This window comes from Gekko japonicus, unplaced genomic scaffold (assembly GCF_001447785.1).
Source record: "Gekko japonicus isolate JY-2015 unplaced genomic scaffold, Gekko_japonicus_V1.1 scaffold1211, whole genome shotgun sequence".
Taxonomy (NCBI): domain Eukaryota; kingdom Metazoa; phylum Chordata; class Lepidosauria; order Squamata; family Gekkonidae; genus Gekko; species Gekko japonicus.
The window spans coordinates 154,377-173,066 of NW_015161990.1; the positions used below are offsets into that span (position 1 = coordinate 154,377).

An 18,690-nucleotide genomic window follows, 5' to 3' on the forward strand; every position below is an offset into this window, starting at 1 on the left:
GGGGTGGGGGGGGAGAAGGCCAGGGGGGAGGGGAGGGGGGGTCCGTGCGCTTGTCTGTCGCTGCCCACCCTCCTCTCCGCTGGGGCCTGAAGATCCTTGCTGGGCTTGTAGCATCGTGCAGAAACCCCCGTTGGCTCTCTCTCGTGCGGTGCGCGGGAACCTTTTTGCAAAGTGAACGTCAGTTCTTCTCTATCAGAGCTTGCGTCTGAAGAAGGAAAAAATGTGGGTGTTCCCGATCGCTCTGATGTGTTAGAACAGGGGGGGGGATTTCGACCCAGGGTCGTGGGCTCAGGCTCAAAATGGCCACCACGGGAGGCAGGGCGAACCGCCGAATGGCCGGGGGTGTGCGTGTGTGTGAGGTCGTACAGAACTCCAGTATTCACTCAATATTTCAAGCGGAAGCTCTGCTTAACATATGATGCCTTTTAAAACTGACGTGTTGCTTAAGCATATTTTCTGGCGTCAGCCTTCAGTCGCGCTGTGCTGGGCTGGCGACGGCGGCTGAAGCAGCTTTTAGAACATCCCCAGTGGCCAATCAGGAGCCCTGCCTGGCAAAAGCCACACCTGGCCCCACCCACTTTCTCGAAACGCTTGGCGGGTGCCAGGAAAAGTGTTGGGGGGGCACCGTGTTGGGGGGGACCCCTGTGTGAAAACAGTGTGTGTGTGTGTGTGTGTGTAACAGAAGCCTTCTCTAGACCCTTCCCTGCCCCCTCTCTGGTGTTTAAGCGGTTGAGCCTGACCTGCTCAGCTGCACAGTCCTTTCACAGGACCTCTTCCGCCCCGCCAGAGGATATGAGGGGTAGGCGGAGCCATTCTCTTAGGGGCGGGGCCTAGTTCCCTCTCTTGGTCACATTTAGGGGTCGAAATGGCTGGTGCCGATCGCTGGAGAGACGCTTAGGATTTCGGGGGGCCGCGACGGATTGTTTGTCCTTTTGCCCGGACAGGACCCGTTTCTAGACCGGTTCTTCACCCTGACCCACGTGCTGGAGGAGTACTCCTTTCCGTTCCGGCTGAAAGACGTGATCCTGACGGAGAGCAACATGGAGCCTGAGCTGAAGTCCAGCGTGGGCAACCTCCGCGTGGCCAGCCTGGAGCCCCTCGTCGCCTTCAGCCACCAGGTCCTCAACAAGCTCGTCCAGCTGATGGTGCGCCCGCCGGTCATCGGGGGGCAGACAGGTCCGTTATGCGTGCCCCCTCTCCTCTCCCCTCCCCCCCCGCAGCTCCTGTGTGTGCACCGTAGTCGACGCAGTGTCTGCCAGTGTTCCCTCTGAGCTGAGTCAGTGTGAGCCAGCTCACAGTTTTTGAGCCTCTGGCTCACACATTTTCCACCTTAGCTCAGGAAGGGATGGGGCTCCAGAGCAAACTACTTTATGCAAACAACTTGCTCACAACTTTAATGCCAGTAGCTCACAGAGTAGAATTTTTGCTCACAGGACTCCACAGCTTACAGGGAGCCATGCTTGGGACCAATGCTCCCTCTAAGCTGTGGAGTCCTGTGAGCAAAAATCCTACTTTGTGAGCTACTGGCATTGAAGTTGTGAGCCAGCGATTTGGCTGCTGCATGAATTAGTCTGCTCTGGAGCCATCCCTTCCTGAGCTAAGACAAAAATCTGTGAGCTGGAGGCTAAAAAACTGTGAGCTAGCTCACACCAACTCAGCTTAGAGGGAACACTGCTTGGGACCAGTGTTCCCTCTAAGCTGAGTTATTTTGATCCTCAGGACTGGCGCTCTCCCTTCTCTGCCTTAGAATAATGCTGGCTGGGCGTCTCTTGTCTGGAGGTTGCTTTCTCTAGATTTTTAAAGAGGCAGCGTCCCAAAACGGGGGCTGGGGGGGGGGAAGGGACAGAGGTTTTGCATAGTGGGAGGTGCAGCCCATCCCCAGTGCCCTCCCCTTCCACTGAGGAGGAGGAGGAGAAGCAGCAGCAGCATTGTCAGCAAGCCCAGAGCCCCCCCCCCCCTCCGGCACACACGAGTCTCCTGGGGGGGCAGCCAAAGAGAGTGTGCGCTTCTCTCCTCCTGGCAGTGAACATGGGCCGCGCGGCCTTTGAAGCCATGGCTGTGATGGTGAACCAGATCCACAGGAGCCTGGAGGGGAGCCACGACCACCACGGCCGCAGCCACCTCCTGTCCTCCTACGTCTTTTACGCCTTTCATCTCCCCGTGGTGGAACCCGGCTTGGCAGGTACTACCCGTTCTCTGTGTGTGTGTCCGTGTGTCTTGGGGGGGGGGGGGGGGCGTGCACACTTCTGTGCCGCCACCCCCCCCCCAGAGGGGGCCTCTGTTCAGGAGCTCCAGGGTTGTGGCCGGGTCAGCAGCAGGCGTCACGTGTGCCTTGCGCTGATGGCTGGGCCAGTGGGAAGGGTGGGCTACCCTGAAAGGTGCTGTGCAGGCCCGGCTGGGGCTCTGGAAGGGCTGGAGTGGAGTCTTCCTGCCGTCATGAAGGGACTGGCTCCTTCAGTGAGCCAGTTTGGTATAGTGGCGAAGTGCGCGGATTCTAATCTGGGAGAACCGGGTTTGATTCCCCACTCCCTCCACTTGCAGCCGGCTGGGTGACCTTGGGTCAGTCACAAGAGATCTCCCAGTCCTGGAAAGGAGTACATGCTGCTTTTGAGCTGCCTTTGAGCCACTTCCTTTGTTTACTTACTTGATTTATGGTCCCATCTTCCTTGCTGAGACTGGAGGTGGAGTACAAAATGTAGCAATGCAGTAGGAACAGCATGAGGTATACAACAAGCATTAAAATAAGACTGTAACACAGAGTTGGGACGCAGTGTGATTAAAAACAGCACAACATGACTGCAAGGACTGGGTGACTGAAATGAGAAAGCAAGGCAGTGAAAGGGGGAGACGCCCCCAGCGACCAGCGCCGTAAGACGTAGCCCTTGAGGCTTTGTGGAAGGGTCTACCTGAGCAGCGCCAGTCCTACTGGGCTCTGCAGAATGACGGAAGTGCCACGGGAGCCCTCTCCGCAGGCAGGTCATTCTCAGGACACCTCTGTGAGACAGGTGGGCTGGAAACGAGGTGAATGCGAACGTAGCCGAGTTGTAGCTGAGCTGCAGTTTGTAGTTCCAGCAATAGGGACCCCAAGCGTATGTGATGCACAGAAATGCAAACCGCACGGGGCCAGACCATCAAAAAAATTCACAAGTTTCACGAGTTACCAGTAGACATCAGTCCATTGCAACATAATGCAGTCAATCAATCAATAACGTAGAATTGGTGGTCACAATTCAAAACCAAGTTGCCATACCAAGCATCTGACAAGAGAAGGTATAACAACTCAAGTAGAAAAATCCAACAAGAGACTCCTCTAAGCCTTTTCAGTATAATAGGGTCCAAAAGACCTCATAGTCCACAAACCAAGGCAGAGGATGTCCCGTAACACAAGAAGAAGAAGAAGAAGAGATTGGAGTTATACCCCATGGCCCTTCACTACCCCCAAAGGAGTCTCAGAGCGGCTTACAAACTCCTCTCCCTTCCCCTCCCCACAACAGACAGACGCCCTGTGAGGTGGGTGGGGCTGAGAGAGCTCTTGACAGAAACTGCTCTTTTTTCAAGGACCGCTCTTGTCAGAACTACGGCTTGGCCAAGGTCATCCAGCCAGGTGCAAGGGGAGGAGGAGTGGGGAATCGAACCCGGTTCTCTTCCAGATGAGAGTCCTCTGCGCACTTAACCACTGCACCAAACTGGCTGATTTTCGGTTCGTTCCGTCGGGCCCTTGTGCTCTGAAAGCCGAGTGGGAGCCCCGGGGGGATCGCAGCCGGGGCTGCGTGTCCACAGAGTGCCTTCCGCTAGGGAAGTGCCCAAGGGTCTAGTGGCCACCAGCCGCTGTTCCTCCCTGTGTCCTTCCTGCAGACGCCGGACTGCCCCCGCCCAGCGGCCCCGCTCAGTCTGCCACTCTGTCCCGCACGAGTGGGCGTCCCGCCAGCCTCAACCTCTCCCGCTCCAAAAGCATCAGCAACAGCAACCCAGACCTGGCCACCTCCCCGGACTCCCCCGAGGAGCAAGCTCAGAAGGTCAACGGCAGCAAGGTGAGCAGCGTGCTCTGGGTGTGTGTGTGTGTGTGAAACACACGTGGGTCATATTTGCTCACGTCTTGGTGGCTCTCAAGCATCTGACATTTGTTTGATGTGGCTTATCTTATGTGAAGCCAGTTTGGCCGCCCCTGGTCTGGCGTGGGGGGGGTGGGTGGGTTCATGAGGCCAGATGAACATCTGTAAGTAGTGGGCAGAGGGTCACAGGGATATGGTTTCTCCACTATACTTTCATATTTTTCCAAGGAAGAAGAAATAAATATAATGAGTTGGATCCAAGGGTCATTCTCTGTTGGCTGAAGCTCAGTATGTTTTTCAAAATCCTGCTACTGGATCACAGGCGATCTTCAGGAACACAGGGGGGCAGGTAGTAGTAGGGAAAACTGGTAAAAATTCCCACCTTCTGTTGGCAAAAATAACTTTTGGATTCAATCACATATCTCACCTCTTTAACCTCACTATCTAACTACTAGGTGAGCAGCCCTTCTTCACTGTTGTGGTAGTACATAACTGCAAATAGGCAGAGCATAATTCAAAATGCTGGTACTTATAAGAACATAAGAACATAAGAGACGCCAATGTTGGATCAGGCCAAAGGCCCATCCAGTCCAACACTCTGTGTCACACAGTGGCCAGAAATACCAGTGCCATCAGGAGGTCCAGCAGTGGGGCCAGGACATTAGAAGCCCTCCCACTGTTGACCCCCCCCCCAAGCACCAAGAAGACAGAGCATCACTTGCCCCAGAGCCCCTAGCTATACCTTGTGGCTAATAGCCACTGATGGACCTCTGCTCCATATGCTTATCTAATTCCCTTTTGAAGCCGTCCATGCTTGTAGCACCCACCACTTCCTGTGGCAGTGAATTCCATGTGTTAATCACTCTTTGGGTGAAGAAATACTTCCTTTTATCCGTTCTAACCCGACCGCTCTGCAGTTTCATGGAGTGCCCACGAGTTCTTGTATTGTGAGAAAGGGAGAAAAGTACCTCTTTCTTTACCTGCTCTTTCCCATGCATAATCTTATAAACCTCGATCATGTCACCCCTCAGTCGTCTTTTCTCCAAGCTAAAGAGCCCTAAGCGCTTTAACCTTTCCTCATAGGGAAAGTGTTCCAACCCTTTTATCATTCGAGTTGCCCTTTTCTGCACTTTTTCCAAAGCTATAATATCCTTTTTAAGGTGTGGTGACCAGAATTGCACACAGTATTCCAAATGAGGTCTCACCATTGATTTATATAGGGGCATTATTATATTGGCTGATCTGTTTTCAATACCCTTCCTAATAATCCCCAGCATAGCATTGGCCTTCTTTATTGCAGTCACACACTGTCTCGACATTTTCAGTGAGTTATCCACTACAACTCCAAGATCTCTCTCTTGCTCAGTCTCTGCCAGTTCAGACCCCATCAATGTGTATTTATATTTAGGATTTTTGGCTCCAATGTGCATCACCTTGCACTTGGCCACATTGAACCCCATTTGCCATGTTGACGCCCACTCGCCCATCCTTGACAGATCCCCTTGGAGTGCCCTTGGGCAAGCCGTAGTTCTGATAAGAGCTGTCCTTGAAAAAAGAGCAGTTTCTGTCAGAGCTCTCTCAGCCCCGCCTACCGCTCTGAGACTCCTTTGGGGGTAGTGAAGGACCGGGCATAAATCCAATCTCTTCTTCTAAGCTGTGGAGTCTTGTGAGCAAAATTCTACTTTGTGAGCTGCTTTCATTACAGTTGTGAGCGAGCGATTTGGCTACTGCATCAATTAGTTTGCTCTGGAGCCCTCCTTCCTGAGCTGAGACAAAAATGTGTGAGCCGGAGGCTAAAAAACTGTGAGCTAGCTCACACTAACTCAGCTTAGAGGGAACACTGGTCCTGGCCCAGGTGGAGGCCAGCCTCCTTGCTCTCTCTCTCTCTCTCGCGCACACACACACACACACACACACACACACACACACACGGGCCTGGCTGTTTCTGCCATGCAGGAGGGAGGCTGTTCAAGGGTCCTCACGGGCCCCCTCCCCCGGCCCCTATTCCTTCAGCTTTGCTCGGCCTGGTTTTTTCCCTTAAGTAAAGGGTTATCCGGAGGAATGCCACAAAAGCCTCCCGAGGGATTCTGCTCCCGGGCCCATTGTCAGTGCAAAGTCCACGGAAGCCCCTGCGGAGTAGCTGCCCTGGGCCCTGCCTGCGTTTCCAGCACCACCATTTCCACAGGCAGGGGCAACTTCCCAGAGGGCCCAGGGGACGGGAAGGGTGGGTGTTACTTCCGGAGAGCCTCTGCCGTGCCGGGCTCCTGAGTCCCGCCACAAGGACAGTTCGGGGGGGGGGGTTCCTGCCAGCCCTTGGAGTGGAAGGGTACGTCACTCGCTCTGCTGGGTGGCTGGAGCCCCCTCCCCTGCCGGAGCTGGGTTTTCCTGGGCTCTCCTCCTCCCTCTCTCACGCTGGCCTTCTGCTCTCCGCCTAGGGGATCGACCGCTCGCACTCCTGGGTCAACTCGGCTTACGCCCCGGGGGGTCCGAGGAACGTGCTCCGCAGGAACCACCCGAACTCCAGCACGGACCTGAAGCAGGTGCCTCCCCCCCCCCCCCGCGCCCCCCCCCCCAACCCCGTTGCAGACTATCTTGAACTCTATGCACAAGTACCAGCCGCGGTTCCACATTGTCCGGGCCAACGACATTCTAAAACTGCCTTACAGCACCTTCTTGGAGCGTCCTCCTGGGCAGAACTTGAGGATGAGGCCCCGGGATCACTGGGGGGGGGGCTGCCCCGCCCCCCAAGGAGGAAGGGAGAGAGAGAACTTTCTGGCCAGGCGGGTTTCTCCCTGGGCGGGCAGCTGCGAGGCTTGGCTGGCCGTTGAGGCAGGCGCTTCCTCCTCATGCTGTGGGGGGAGGTGCTAAAGGGCTTGGGCAACGGCCTTCATGGGTGGTGTCACGGGCTGGGGTGCCAGTCAAAGGGAGTCCAGCACAGGCCAAGGTCAGGAGCCAAGAAGACAGTGCAGAGTCCAGAAAGCCAAGCCGGGGTCAGGAGCCAGGAACACGGAGCCAAGTCCAAAGCCAGGGGGTCCGAAGGTCTAGGTGCAAGAGCCAAGCCGGAGTGGCTGCTAGCAGCACGGAGCTGACTTGTTGTTTCCACGAAGAGTCCTGCCCAGAGTGTGGAATTGAATGCTACTACCAATTAGCCAGCTGCATGATCGGCCAGGCTCCTGTTAGAACTCTGGGCTGGCTGAGCAAGAGGTGTCAGTTATCAGACATTGTTAAATAAACAAAATATTGCAAGAGTGCTGATGTTTTAAGCATGTTTTTAAGTTTTTAAAAAAACCGTTTGTGTCTGTGTCCTTTATAAAGTCTATATCTTCGCTACCTGGTTTTACCTTTTATGACACACACACGGCATGGCGCAGCCCAACAAAGTCTCATTTATGTCAGATCTGGCCCTCGTAACAAATGGAGTTTGACACCCCTGTCCTAAGGCATCCTTTCTTGAGGCCTTGGTGAATCCTGATGTGGCATGGGAGGGGGGGCGCACCTGAGGAAGGGGAGTCCCGGTGTGAATGCCTTTGGGTGGTTTGGAAGCGGCTGGTCCTGGGCCTCCCACTGAAGCGGCAGCAGAATTTGCCCAGGAGGGAAACCAGCCCGGGGTGGAATAAAACCTGCTGGGCCCGTCCGATGGTTGAGCTGGAGCAGCCCTGACCTCGGGGGCCTCGCCCCCAGCGCCCTCCCACCCTTTCCCTCCCTTCCTGGTTCGGGGCTGCTGGCTCGTCTCGGGCGCTGAGCTCTCTCCTCACAGGGAGGGACCTCCGGCGGCGCCTCTCGCTCTTCACTTCTGTGTCGCCCTCTTTCCCCCTTCTTTCCTGTCTCTCGCTCCTCCTCCTCCTCCTCCTCCTCCTCCTCTCGCAGGCCGCAGGGCGCATGCCTCACCGCCTCTCCGCCTATCTCGAGAGCTCCACTTTGGCTCCGGCCACCCTGATGAGGCCGTCAACCAAAAAGGTAGAGGGGGCCTGGGAGGCGGCCCGGAACGGTTGCCATGGAAAGCAGGTTTAAGCGGCAGTCCTGTGGGCTCTTAACTTGGGAGAGACTTCCGTGGGGTTCCGTGGAACTCGGTTTCCCAGTCCGCATGGATGGGATTAGATATTTGGGCTATTTCGTTGGCTGAGAGTGCGCCAAACGACAGTGCCGGCTGGACAGCAGGACGCAACTCCGGCCGAGCCTGTTGCCCGCGGCTCTCGTCTCTGCGCCTGGCTCCTGTTGTCCTGGAGAGTTCCAGGCCTTTGGTGGCAGTGGGACCACCAAATGACTTCGGGCCTCCTGAAAGCCCTCTGACTGTCCTTTTTCTGTTCTGACCTCTGGCTGCAGCCAAGGCTCCCTCTAAGCTGTGGAGTCTTGTGAGCAAAAACTCTGCTTCGTGAGCAGCTGGCATTAAAGGTGTGAGTGAGCGATTTGGCTGCTGCATAGATTGGTTCGCTCTGGAGCCCTCCTTCCTGAGCTGAGACAATAAATGTGTGAGCTGGAGGCTACAACCCTGTGAGCTGGCTCGCACCAACTCAGCTTAGAGGGAGCACTGGCTGCAGCCCCTTTGGTGTCCACTGCTCTGCTGTCAGAGAGACACCCCCTTCACTTCTTCCTGGACGATCTGCTGCTCTGGAGTTTCTAATCCTGACGCCTCTGCCTTGGCTGGATGTTCTGTCCCAGCCCGCGCCCTGGACTGCTCCTGGAGAAGAGCTTGGCAGGGAGTTGGCACCAACACTCCCTCTCAGCCGTGGAGTCCTGTGAGCAAGAATTCCACCTTGTGAGCTCCTGGCATTAAAGTTGTGAGCGAGCGATTGAGCTGCTGCATCAGTCAACAAAGGTGTGAGCCGGAGGCTAGAAAACCGTGAGCTGGCTCACACTCACCCGGCTTAGAGGGAACCCTGGTTGGCGGAGCGTGGCTGTCCCTCCCTTCCCCTGTGGCCGAGCTGAGGTGGGAGCCGCCCCGGACCTCTCACGGCAGCTTGGTAGCGGGGGGGGGGGGCAGCTTTGGATCCACGGTGACTTTAGCAGCTTTGCTCGGGCCAAACTGTTCTTTAGTCTGCATTTCTCTGACTCTTCGTTTAGTGATTTCTGGATGGGTAAAAGCTCTTACCAAACCACTGCAGAGAAGAAAGCAAACACGGACTGTTCTGTTCTCAGTGCACTCTTCTTCTGTAGTGCTTTGAGACTTCAAAAACAGGGTCGAGTGTGTGTGTGTGTTTTTGTGTGTGTTTGTGTGTGTGTTTCCTCCCTCCAGCTTTCTGTGTGCAGGAGAAAAGAGCCAGGGCCCAGTAGCAGCTTAAAGACTAACAAAATATGAGGCAGGGCCAAGGCTCCCTCTAAGCTGCGGAGTCTTGTGAGCAAAAATTCTACTTACTTTGTGAGCTCCTGGCATTAAAGTTGCGAGCGAGCGATTTGGCTGCTGCATGAATCAGTTTGCTCCGGAGCCCCATCCTTCCTGAGCGCAGGCAGAAATGTGTGAGCCGGAGGCTAAAATGCTGCGAGCTAGCTTAGAGGGAACACTGGGCAGGGCGGGAGCTTTCGTGAGTCACAGCTCCCTTCTTCCGGTACAGCTAGAACTGGGAGTCCCGTCTGTCCTGATTATGGGAAAGAGGGAGTGATTTCAGATGCCGAATGACAGCAGCGACGGCAGGAAGCCCAGAGCGACTCGTTCCCTCCGTAGCCACGTCCACAGGGTGATTCGCTCCACAGTCTCTGGCTCTTTGGCACCCAGTGCAAGTCAGGCCCGGAGCACAGCGAGATGAGTGGGATGGGTGGATGGGCGGACGTCAGTCACAGTCAGGAGGCTCCATCCCTGCCGAAGCTGACTTGGGAGCAAGAGGGACTTCATAAGAATCTCGGCAGGCCGGGGGGGGGGGACGCTGTGACCGGAGACCTGCCCCCACTTCCTGGCCTGTGCCCGCCATTTCTGGGCTGCCTTTGGTCTTGCCGTCGCCGCTCCCTGGACCCAGCCGGGAGGAGTGGCGGGACCTGGAGAGCGGTGGCTTCAGAGGGGAAGAAGGGGCCGAGGAGGGCTGCCTACTCGTGCCCCTTCCTTCTCTTTGGGGTGAACATGTCGGCAGCTCCAGGGCTGTGACTTGACCAGAGAGCGGGTCCTGCCGTTTTCTGCAGGGTGTGCCGAGCCCGGCCTCCCTGTTTAACTCCCCTTCTCCCCCCCCCCATTTCTCCCTCTTACAGCTGCTTCACGAAGAGCTGGCCCTCCAGTGGGTGGTGAGCACCAGCGCCGTGCGAGAAGCGGCCATCCACCAAGCCTGGTTCTTCTTTCAGCTGATGGTACGTCCCTCAATGCTGCTGCTGCTCCTGCTGCTGCTGCTCCTGCTCCTGCTCCTGCTCCTCTCCCCGGGCAGATCGGCAGTCCTTGCAAGAGTCCTGCTTGACTGTTTGGGGTAGTTTGGTGTAGGAGAGCCAGTTTGGTGTGGTGGTTAAGTGCGCGGACTCTGATCTGGGAGAACCGGGTTTGACTCCCCACTCCTCCTCCACTTGCACCTGGCTGGATGACCTTGGGCAAGCCGTAGTTCTGATAAGAGCTGTCCTTGAGAAAGAGTGGTTTCTGTCAAGAGTTCTCTCAGCTCCACCTGCCTCCCAGGCTGTCTGTTGTGGGGAGGAGAAGGGAAAGGAGATTGTAAGCCCCTCTGAGACTCCTTCGGGTAGTGAAGGGCCATGGGGTATGAATCCAATCTCCTCCTCCTCCTCCTCCTCCTCCTCCTCCTCCTCTTCTTCTTCTGTAGAAGGTCAGGTCTTCTGGTCTGGGCGGTGTCCTTCGTGGATGGGCAGTTGAAGGGAGGAGGTGCGCGGCCCCTCTGGACGTCTGTGCAGCCCCCCCTCCCCCGCCAACAGTCTTCGAGTGGCCTGACCCTCAAAGTCTTCCCTTACGTGGCAGGTCCATTGCCCACATAGATATCTCACCTGTCGTACCAGGAAGCAGAGAAATGTAGCCAAGCTTCATATGGAGGAACCCAGATGGCTGAAGGCCTGTTACGGTGCCAACGATGGTAGATGTCTTGGATTTAAAGTGGAATTCCCCTCCACTGGTCCCATTTCGTTAGCTGTGGATTTGTTCCCTATATTTCCCAGCAAGTTTTTGGATGCAACTTAGTCGCAGTGCTAAATATCCAGAGGTGTCCGATGTCAGCTTCCTCCCCTTTTTGTCCACTGGCATTGCTCGTTAAGGACAAAATATGTAAGCGACAGGAGAGGAGAGCAGAGAATATAAACACAAGACCCCAGAACATTTCTGACTGCAGCTTCCAACAACTATGGAGCTTCCAGATCACCAACAAGGCCCAGCAAGATCATAACTGCACCAAAAATTAGCGGCCAACATGTGGAGATTCTCCTCCATGGGGCTGGGCAAAGACTCCTCCAGTACCTGTAATGAAGTCGTTTGGCATCTATTATAAAATCCTGAGCACAGAGTCATAAATCGATACTCGATATCCTTTGCCTCCACTTTTTCCACCTCATCCACACCTTGTAGAAGAAGAAGAGATTGGTTTTATACCCCATGGCCCTTCACTACCCGAAGGTGTCTCAGAGCGGCTGACAAACTCCTTTCCCTTCCCCTCCCCACAACAGACACCCTGTGAGGTCGGCGGGGCTGAGAGAGCTCTGACAGGAACGGCTCTTTCTCAAGGACAGCTCTTGTCAGAACTACGGCTTGCCCAAGGCCATCCAGCCAGGTGCCAGTGGAGGAGGAGTGGGGAATCAAACCCAGTTCTCCCAGATTAGAGTCCGCGCATCAAACCACTACACCAAAGAAGAGGAGGAGGAGGAGATGGGATTTATACCTTGCTGCCATTCACTACCCAAAGGAGTCTCAGAGCGGCTGACAAACTCCTCTCCCTTCCCCTCCCCACAACAGACAGACACCCTGGGAGGTGGGTGGGGCTGAGAGAGCCCTTGACAGGAACGGCTCTTTCTCAAGGACAGCTCTTATCAGAACTACGGCTTGCCCAAGGTCACCCAGCAGCTGCAAGTGGAGGAGTGGGGAGTCAAACCCGGTTCTCCCAGATTAGAGTCCGCACTCCTAACCACCATACCAAACTCATGTTGGCTACGTGAGTGAAAATATCATTTAGAAGCAGCCCCTGCCAATGGACTTCCTCCTCAGTCCCCGTATTTATATTTAATATGTGATTTCTATTTTATGTTTAATAAATGTAGAAGGTCAACAGAACAACAGTTACCACGGGCAGAACACGACAGACGTAAACGTACAACAAACACATCTCTGTGGGCCCCACCAGGGGGCAGCAGGACACTGTGAGTGTCTCCCACGGTCAGCAGGGAGGCTCACGTGGACTCCCCGTGGCACTCACGAAGGCACCCTTTGTTGCCCAGGAGACCCCTGCCCACCCAGGTATCCCCACACGCCTGCCTTCTTTGCCCAGCCAGTGCCTCCGGGGCTGAGCTGTGCCTCTGCTGTGAAGAAGAAGAAGAGATGGGATTTATATCCCATGGCCCTTCACTACCCAGAAGAGTCCCAGAGCAGCTGACAAACTCCTTTCCCTTCCCCTCCCCACAACAGACACCCTGTGAGGTAGGCGGGGCTGAGAGAGCTCTTGACAGAAACGGCTCTTTCTCAAGGACAGCTCTTGTCAGAACTACGGCTTGCCCCACGTCAACCCGCAGGTGCAAGTGGAGGAGGAGTGGGGGAATCAAACCCGGTTCTCTTCCAGATTAGAGTCCACCTGCACTTCACCACTGCACCAGACTGGCTCTCAGCAGATCCACCACTTTTGCCCAGATCTGTTTGCTTCATCCTGCCCAAGGCCCCAGCTTCTACTCCGGGTCTCCCTCCCTTCCCCCTCGGTGCCTTCTCGGCCTCTCCCGGCCGGCTTGCCCCTTCCTCTCCCTCTCTGCCTCCCATGCTGGCCACCCCCCCCGAGCACGGCTCCTCCCTTTGGTGGGTCTTGCCTGTCTCTCAGCCCCTTCCTCGCCCGCTGGGTTTGCACGGGGCTTGCCAGAGCAGACCCTTGTTGCTCACCGTGCCTCCAGCTGGTGCCCGGGGCCAGGAGACCCCGTGTGCCTCGGATGCTGTGCTCAGCCGCTGCTGGGGACAGGGAGAGACGCTCCTGCCGGTGGTGCAGCCCTGCTCCTGCCGGGCAATCGTACTGCCGCCGCCGCCTCTCCTGCCTCGGGCCCAGCGGGCAGGGTCTCCTCCAGCCTCCACTGCTGCCTCTGCGTCACAAACAACCCTTCTCATTCTGTGGTGGAAGGCTTTTTCAGAGGTATAACACAGAGAGTGCTCCATCTTTCCGTGTTATACCTCTGAGAGTGCCGGTCACAGCTGCTGGTGAAACATCAGGTCCTACCATGCCAAGACAGCCCGGGAAATCTACAACAGCTAATTCTCATTCTGTTCAGGGAAACATCATCAGACGTCAGCGTGCCCGGCTGCCCTCAGTTTGAGCGCGGACTAGGATCGGGGAGACCTGGGTTCAAGTCCTTACTGTGCCGGGAAGCTCACCGGGTAGCCTTGGGCCAGTGGTTCTCTCTCAGCCTGACTTTGCCTCACGGGATGGTTCTGAGGGTACAATATCGGAGGGGAGACTAGTCGGTTGTTCCGCCCAGGGCTCCTTGGAGAAAGGCTGGAATAAAAAATGTACTACTTAGAATGTTCAAATCAGCGTGGTAATGCATTTTGCCCAGGCAGCAGAGGACGCTCCGATTTTTAAAGTCAGTCTTCTAAATGAAAGATGTTAGTAGAGATCCGTTTCAAAGTGCTGGTGCTTACCTTTAAGGCCCGATATGGCCAGGGTCCGACCTACCTGAGGGACTGCCTTTCCCCACACATACCCCAAGAGCACTTCGGTTGGGGACACAACATTGCCTGGTGATCCCAGGCCCCAGGGAGGTAAGGCTTGCGGCGACCAGGGCCAGATCCTTCTCAGTGGCGGCTCCTACCTAGCAGGGCCTGCAAGACGGAGCTCTTCCGCCAGGCTTTCGAGCACCACCAATGGCGCAGGTAACAACGGGGCCAAGGGGATGGCCCTCGGAAGATCTGCCATAATATTGCCTGGCGCTGGTACCACTGGACTACGGGACAATACCACCTCCAATGGAAGAACAACTACAGGACAATACCACCTCCAATGGAAGACCGATATTGTCTTGTAATTTATATGGAGACCATCTTGTTTCTACCGAGCACTTATTCTTGTTGATACTAATGGTTTTATCGTGGGCACTTGTGCTTTCTTGTAAGCCGCCCTGACCCCGCTTGCGGAGAGGGCGGGGTATAAATACAATAAATAAATAAATATCTTGGGGCACGAGCATATAAAAATGTGTCCCCCACTTGCCCTGTCGCATCAGCAAGCAGTTCTGTCTAGTGTATAAGGTTCCCGTTGAACTGAATTGTCTCCAGACAGTAAGGCAGGCGAGGGAGTGCTTTTTGCTATGATCGTGTTCTAGTTCATTCTAAGGCGTTCTGCCGCGGGTGTTCCTTGGAGCAAAGAATGTTCTTTTTTCTCCCACTGTTGTTGCCTAATAATGTCTTGTCAGGCTTGGGCCCGTTATGCCCCCTCCCCTGTGTAGGTCTCTGCAGGGCAGGTGACGCCTCCCCGGCTTTCTTGTCCTTTGCTGGGGCTTCGCTTCGGCCTGCCGGCAGTGTCTGTGGTGCCCTCGCCAGACGGGGCCCGTGGATTGCCAGCTGCACGTGCCCTCGACCTCCCTGCTCTGCCCGGGGCCCGGACCAGGTCCACAGGTGATGCTGGTTCCTCCTCCTCCTCCTTCCTGCAGGTGAAGAGCATGGCCCACCACCTGTTCCTTTGTGGCAAGCTAGAGGCTCCCCGCAAGGCGCGCTTTCCCAGCCGTTTTGTCGACGACATCTCAGCCCTGGTGTGTGCCCTCAGCGCGGAGATCGCCAGCCGTTGCCAGAAGGTCGGTGTGACGCCCCCCCTTGGCCCCTGCCTCTCCCCCCCCCCAGCCCTTCTCTTTCCTTTTCCCTCCGGCAGGGCGTGCGGTGACTTCATTCACACTTGTCTGTTTGGAATTGGTGCGGTCCAGTGAGTGGTTGCTGGGTCCAAGCGACCCCCTCTTCCCCGCTGTCACCCAGATAGCAGGAGGGCTCCTCTGAGGAACAGCCCCCCCCCTGAAAGGCTGAGGAGGGAGGTGCACTTTCAGGGGCAACCCAGGTAGTTCTTTGTTCAGAGCCCTTGTGTGCTGTGCTCTCTGTGGGGCACTTCTGGCCTTTCTTTAAAAGCAATAACCCTGACCCTGTGAGGGGAGGTTGAAGCGCTTGGGGCTCTTTATTCTTGGAGAATCGACAACTGAGGGGTGACAGGATCGAGGTTTATAAGATTATGCATGGGATAGAGTGGAAAAAAAAAAGAGGTACTTTTCTCCCTTTCACACAATACAAGAACTCTGTGTGGGCACTCCATGAAATTGCTGAGCGGTCGGGTTAGAACAGATAAAAGGAAGTCCTTCTTCACCCAGAGAGTGATTAACACATGGAATTCACTGCCACAGGAGGTGGTGGCGGCTACAAGCATGGACGGCTTCAAGTGTCCTGGCCCCACCGCTGGACCTCCTGGTGGCACCTGGGAGGGAATTAGATAAGAACATAAGAGAAGCCAATGCTGGATCAGGCCTAGAAGCCCTCCCACTGTTTCCCCCCCCCCGCAGTACCAAGAATACAGAGCATCCGTTGCCCCAGCCTGTGAGTTCCTATCTATACCTTGTGGCTAAGAGCCACTGAGGGACCTCTGCTCCATATGCTTATCCAGTTTCCTCTTGAAGCCGTCCGTGCTTGTAGCCACCACCACCTTCTGTGGCAGTGAATATGGGTAAGCATATGGAGCAGAGATCCATCAGGGGCTATCAGCCACAAGGTCTAGATTGGAACTCTCCGTCTGGGGCAAGGGATGCTCTGTATTCTTGGTGCTTGGGGGGGGGCAACAGTGGGAGGGGCTTCTGGTGTCCCGGCCCCACTGCTGTACCTCCCTGATGTCCCCTGGTATTTATGGCCACCGTGTGACACAGAGTGTTGGACTGGATGGGCCATTGGCCTGACCCAATATTTGGCTTCTCTTAGGTTCTTGTGTTCTTAAGTAAAAATTACATCAGAAAGAGTAGGCAAAACAAAACCAGCAAGTGCCATTAGCTGTAAAAATGGAAGGGAGGGATGTAGTAAAGGGCAGATCTAGTAACTACCCGAAAGCCCAAAAGGTGAAGACCTCCCAAGTGTGAGCCCCGTGGGGCACAATCCACGGGAAGCTCCTGCTGCGTGAGCCGCATCCATGTGGACCCTGCCCCACCTGCTCTGTCCGTTGTGGCTCCCCCGCTCGCTCGCTCGCTCCTGGGAGAACGGCCCTGTGAGCAGAGAGGCCTCTGGGAGAGCGCGGCAGCCCTCGTGGTGAGACACCCTCCGGTGGGAGCCGGCCCGCTCGCAAAGGCTGCCTCCGTCGAGCCTCCTCCCCCTTCCTCGTGCCACGCCTGCCCTCGGGGTCGCCAGCCAGGCAGCCAGGCAGCTTCAGTCAGTGCCGCCTTTTCCTCCCTCCCCAGGATGCAGAACTGGTGGAACACCTCAACGGCAGCCTGGCCTTCTTCCTCAACGACCTGCTCTCCCTCATGGACCGGGGCTTTGTCTTCCACCTCCTGCGCTCCTACTACAAGCAGGTGACCCGCGTGTGGCGTCTGGTTGGGGGGGGGGCGCCTGTCCCCAGGCCAGCCGCCGCTCCTTCGAGAAGATGCCCCTCTGAGTGGCCGGTGGGAAACTGTCGTGTGCCTGCAGAACTACTGGTGGAAATCAGGAGATACCCGGACAGCTTCTGGCCTGTATGTGGGGAGGACTGTGGCAGGGGCCCCCCTCCCCGGCTCCCACAGCCGTTCTCCAGGGCCCCAGTTCCGGTCCCCGCGGTCTGAGATCGCATTGTCGCCGCTGTGACTCTCACCAGTGTTCCCACTAAGCTGAGTGAGTGTGAGCCGGCTCACAGCCTTTTGGTCTCCGGCTCACACACTTTTGCCTTAGCTCAGGAAGGGATGGCTCCAGAGCAAACTGATTTATGCAGCAGCCGCAGCGCTCGCTCACAACTTTAGTAGCTCACAAAGTAGGATTCTTGCTCACAAGACTCCACGGCTTAGAGGGAGCATTGACTCTCCCCTGTCTGTTCTGGTCACTTTAGGAAAGGGAAGGGAAGACAGACACAGGAACCATGCTAAGGTTTCTGGTTTTGATGTTTATTCCGAAATTGGAGCCTTTTCTTTTTGCCGGCTGAAGGTTTTGGGACTCCTCCTTGGGAGCCCCCTGACTTGACACGCCCCAGAGTGTTGCCTGCTGGAGAGGGAAAGGAGAGGAGCCGAGCGACGTGGGGCGCCTCTGAAAGCAACATTTCCAGGCCTGCCACAGCCCTGATCTGGATCCGGGCCCGCCTGGCCTTCATCTCCACTCTGGACACAGGGGGGCGGGCACGACCTTTCAACCCGTGCACAGTTTTGATGGTTGGAACTGGCCCCACACGCCCAGCCATGCAGTGTTATCTCTTAAAGAGAGAATGAGGTGGGTTCCCACTATGCCTTCCTTCCCCCCACTCCTCCGGGCTCATGCCTGGCAGTGGAGGCCATTTCTGAGCACGCCCGTTCTGCTGCGGTCGCCACTTGCAGTGGCACATGGGGGGGAAGAGAAAGTGTCTTCAGGTGGGCCCCGCGGGAGTGTTGTTGCAGCACACCCGGCCCCAGGGAGTTGTACGGCACATGCGAGTTACGTTATTTATTTTGTGTTTTAGTGTGGTTTTAATTGTATTGTATTTTAGACTGTCGGATCCAATGCTCCCTCTAAGCCATGGAGTCTCGTGAGCAAAAATTCTACTTTGTGAGCTACGGGCATTAAAGTTGTGAGCGAGCCATTTGGCTGCTGCATAAATCACTTTGCTCTGGGGCCCCATCCTTCCGGAGCTGAGGCAAAAATGTGTGAGCCGGAGGCTAAAAATTTTGGAAGACCCCCCCCCCCAAGCCCATTAAGAGGTGGGTGGGATATAAATCCAAATAAATAAATAAATTAAATAGGACCGCTGCCTCCCTCTGCTCCAGATCAACAACCGGCTGCTGGCCACCCAGAACCCGAACACCCTCGTGGCCCTGAGGATGGACTTCATCCGCATCATTTGCAGCCACGAGCATTACGTCACTCTGAACCTTCCTTGCAGCGGCCTGTCCCCACCCTCGTCCCCATCGCCTTCTGTCTCTTCGGCCACCTCTCAGGTCAGTGGCCGGAACGAGGGGAGGGAGGGTGAGGCCTCCAGCACCAGGGGTTGCTTTGTGAGGGCACCCACGTGACCGGAAGACCACAGTCTGCATTCTGCACCAGTTCAAGTTTGCAAATAACTCCCCCCCCCCAGGGCCATTTTGGCCCAAGAAAATGGTTGGGGTTGAGTCAGGAGCCCCTCCTCACCATGCCTCAGTCCCAGTCCAACCCCCCCCCCCTCCCTGTGGTCCTTTGAAAACAACATGCCCTGAGATCCCTTAATGGAAGATCTGGAGCTAGGGGTGAGTGGTGTAGTGGCCAAGTTGGCAGATGACGCAAAATTATTCAGGGTGGTGAAAACCAAGAATGACTATGAAGAAGAGCTCCAGGAGCACCTTCACAAATTCAGTAAGTGAGCAACAATGGGGCAGCTACTACTCAGAGAGAAGGGGA

At 55.9% G+C, this 18,690-nt stretch overlaps 1 protein-coding gene across 1 annotated transcript in view; it reads left to right on the plus strand.

Annotated features, from left to right (window-relative positions):
* Window positions 1-18,690, plus strand: part of DOCK6 (dedicator of cytokinesis 6) — a 110,392-nt gene that overhangs the window by 49,529 nt on the left and 42,173 nt on the right. Inside the window, 9 exon segments of the mRNA XM_015405378.1 lie at window positions 945-1,176; window positions 2,024-2,182; window positions 3,856-4,031; window positions 6,488-6,592; window positions 7,920-8,009; window positions 10,227-10,322; window positions 14,793-14,933; window positions 16,560-16,673; window positions 18,084-18,254. Of these exon segments, the coding sequence (XP_015260864.1) occupies window positions 945-1,176; window positions 2,024-2,182; window positions 3,856-4,031; window positions 6,488-6,592; window positions 7,920-8,009; window positions 10,227-10,322; window positions 14,793-14,933; window positions 16,560-16,673; window positions 18,084-18,254 (1,284 nt within the window).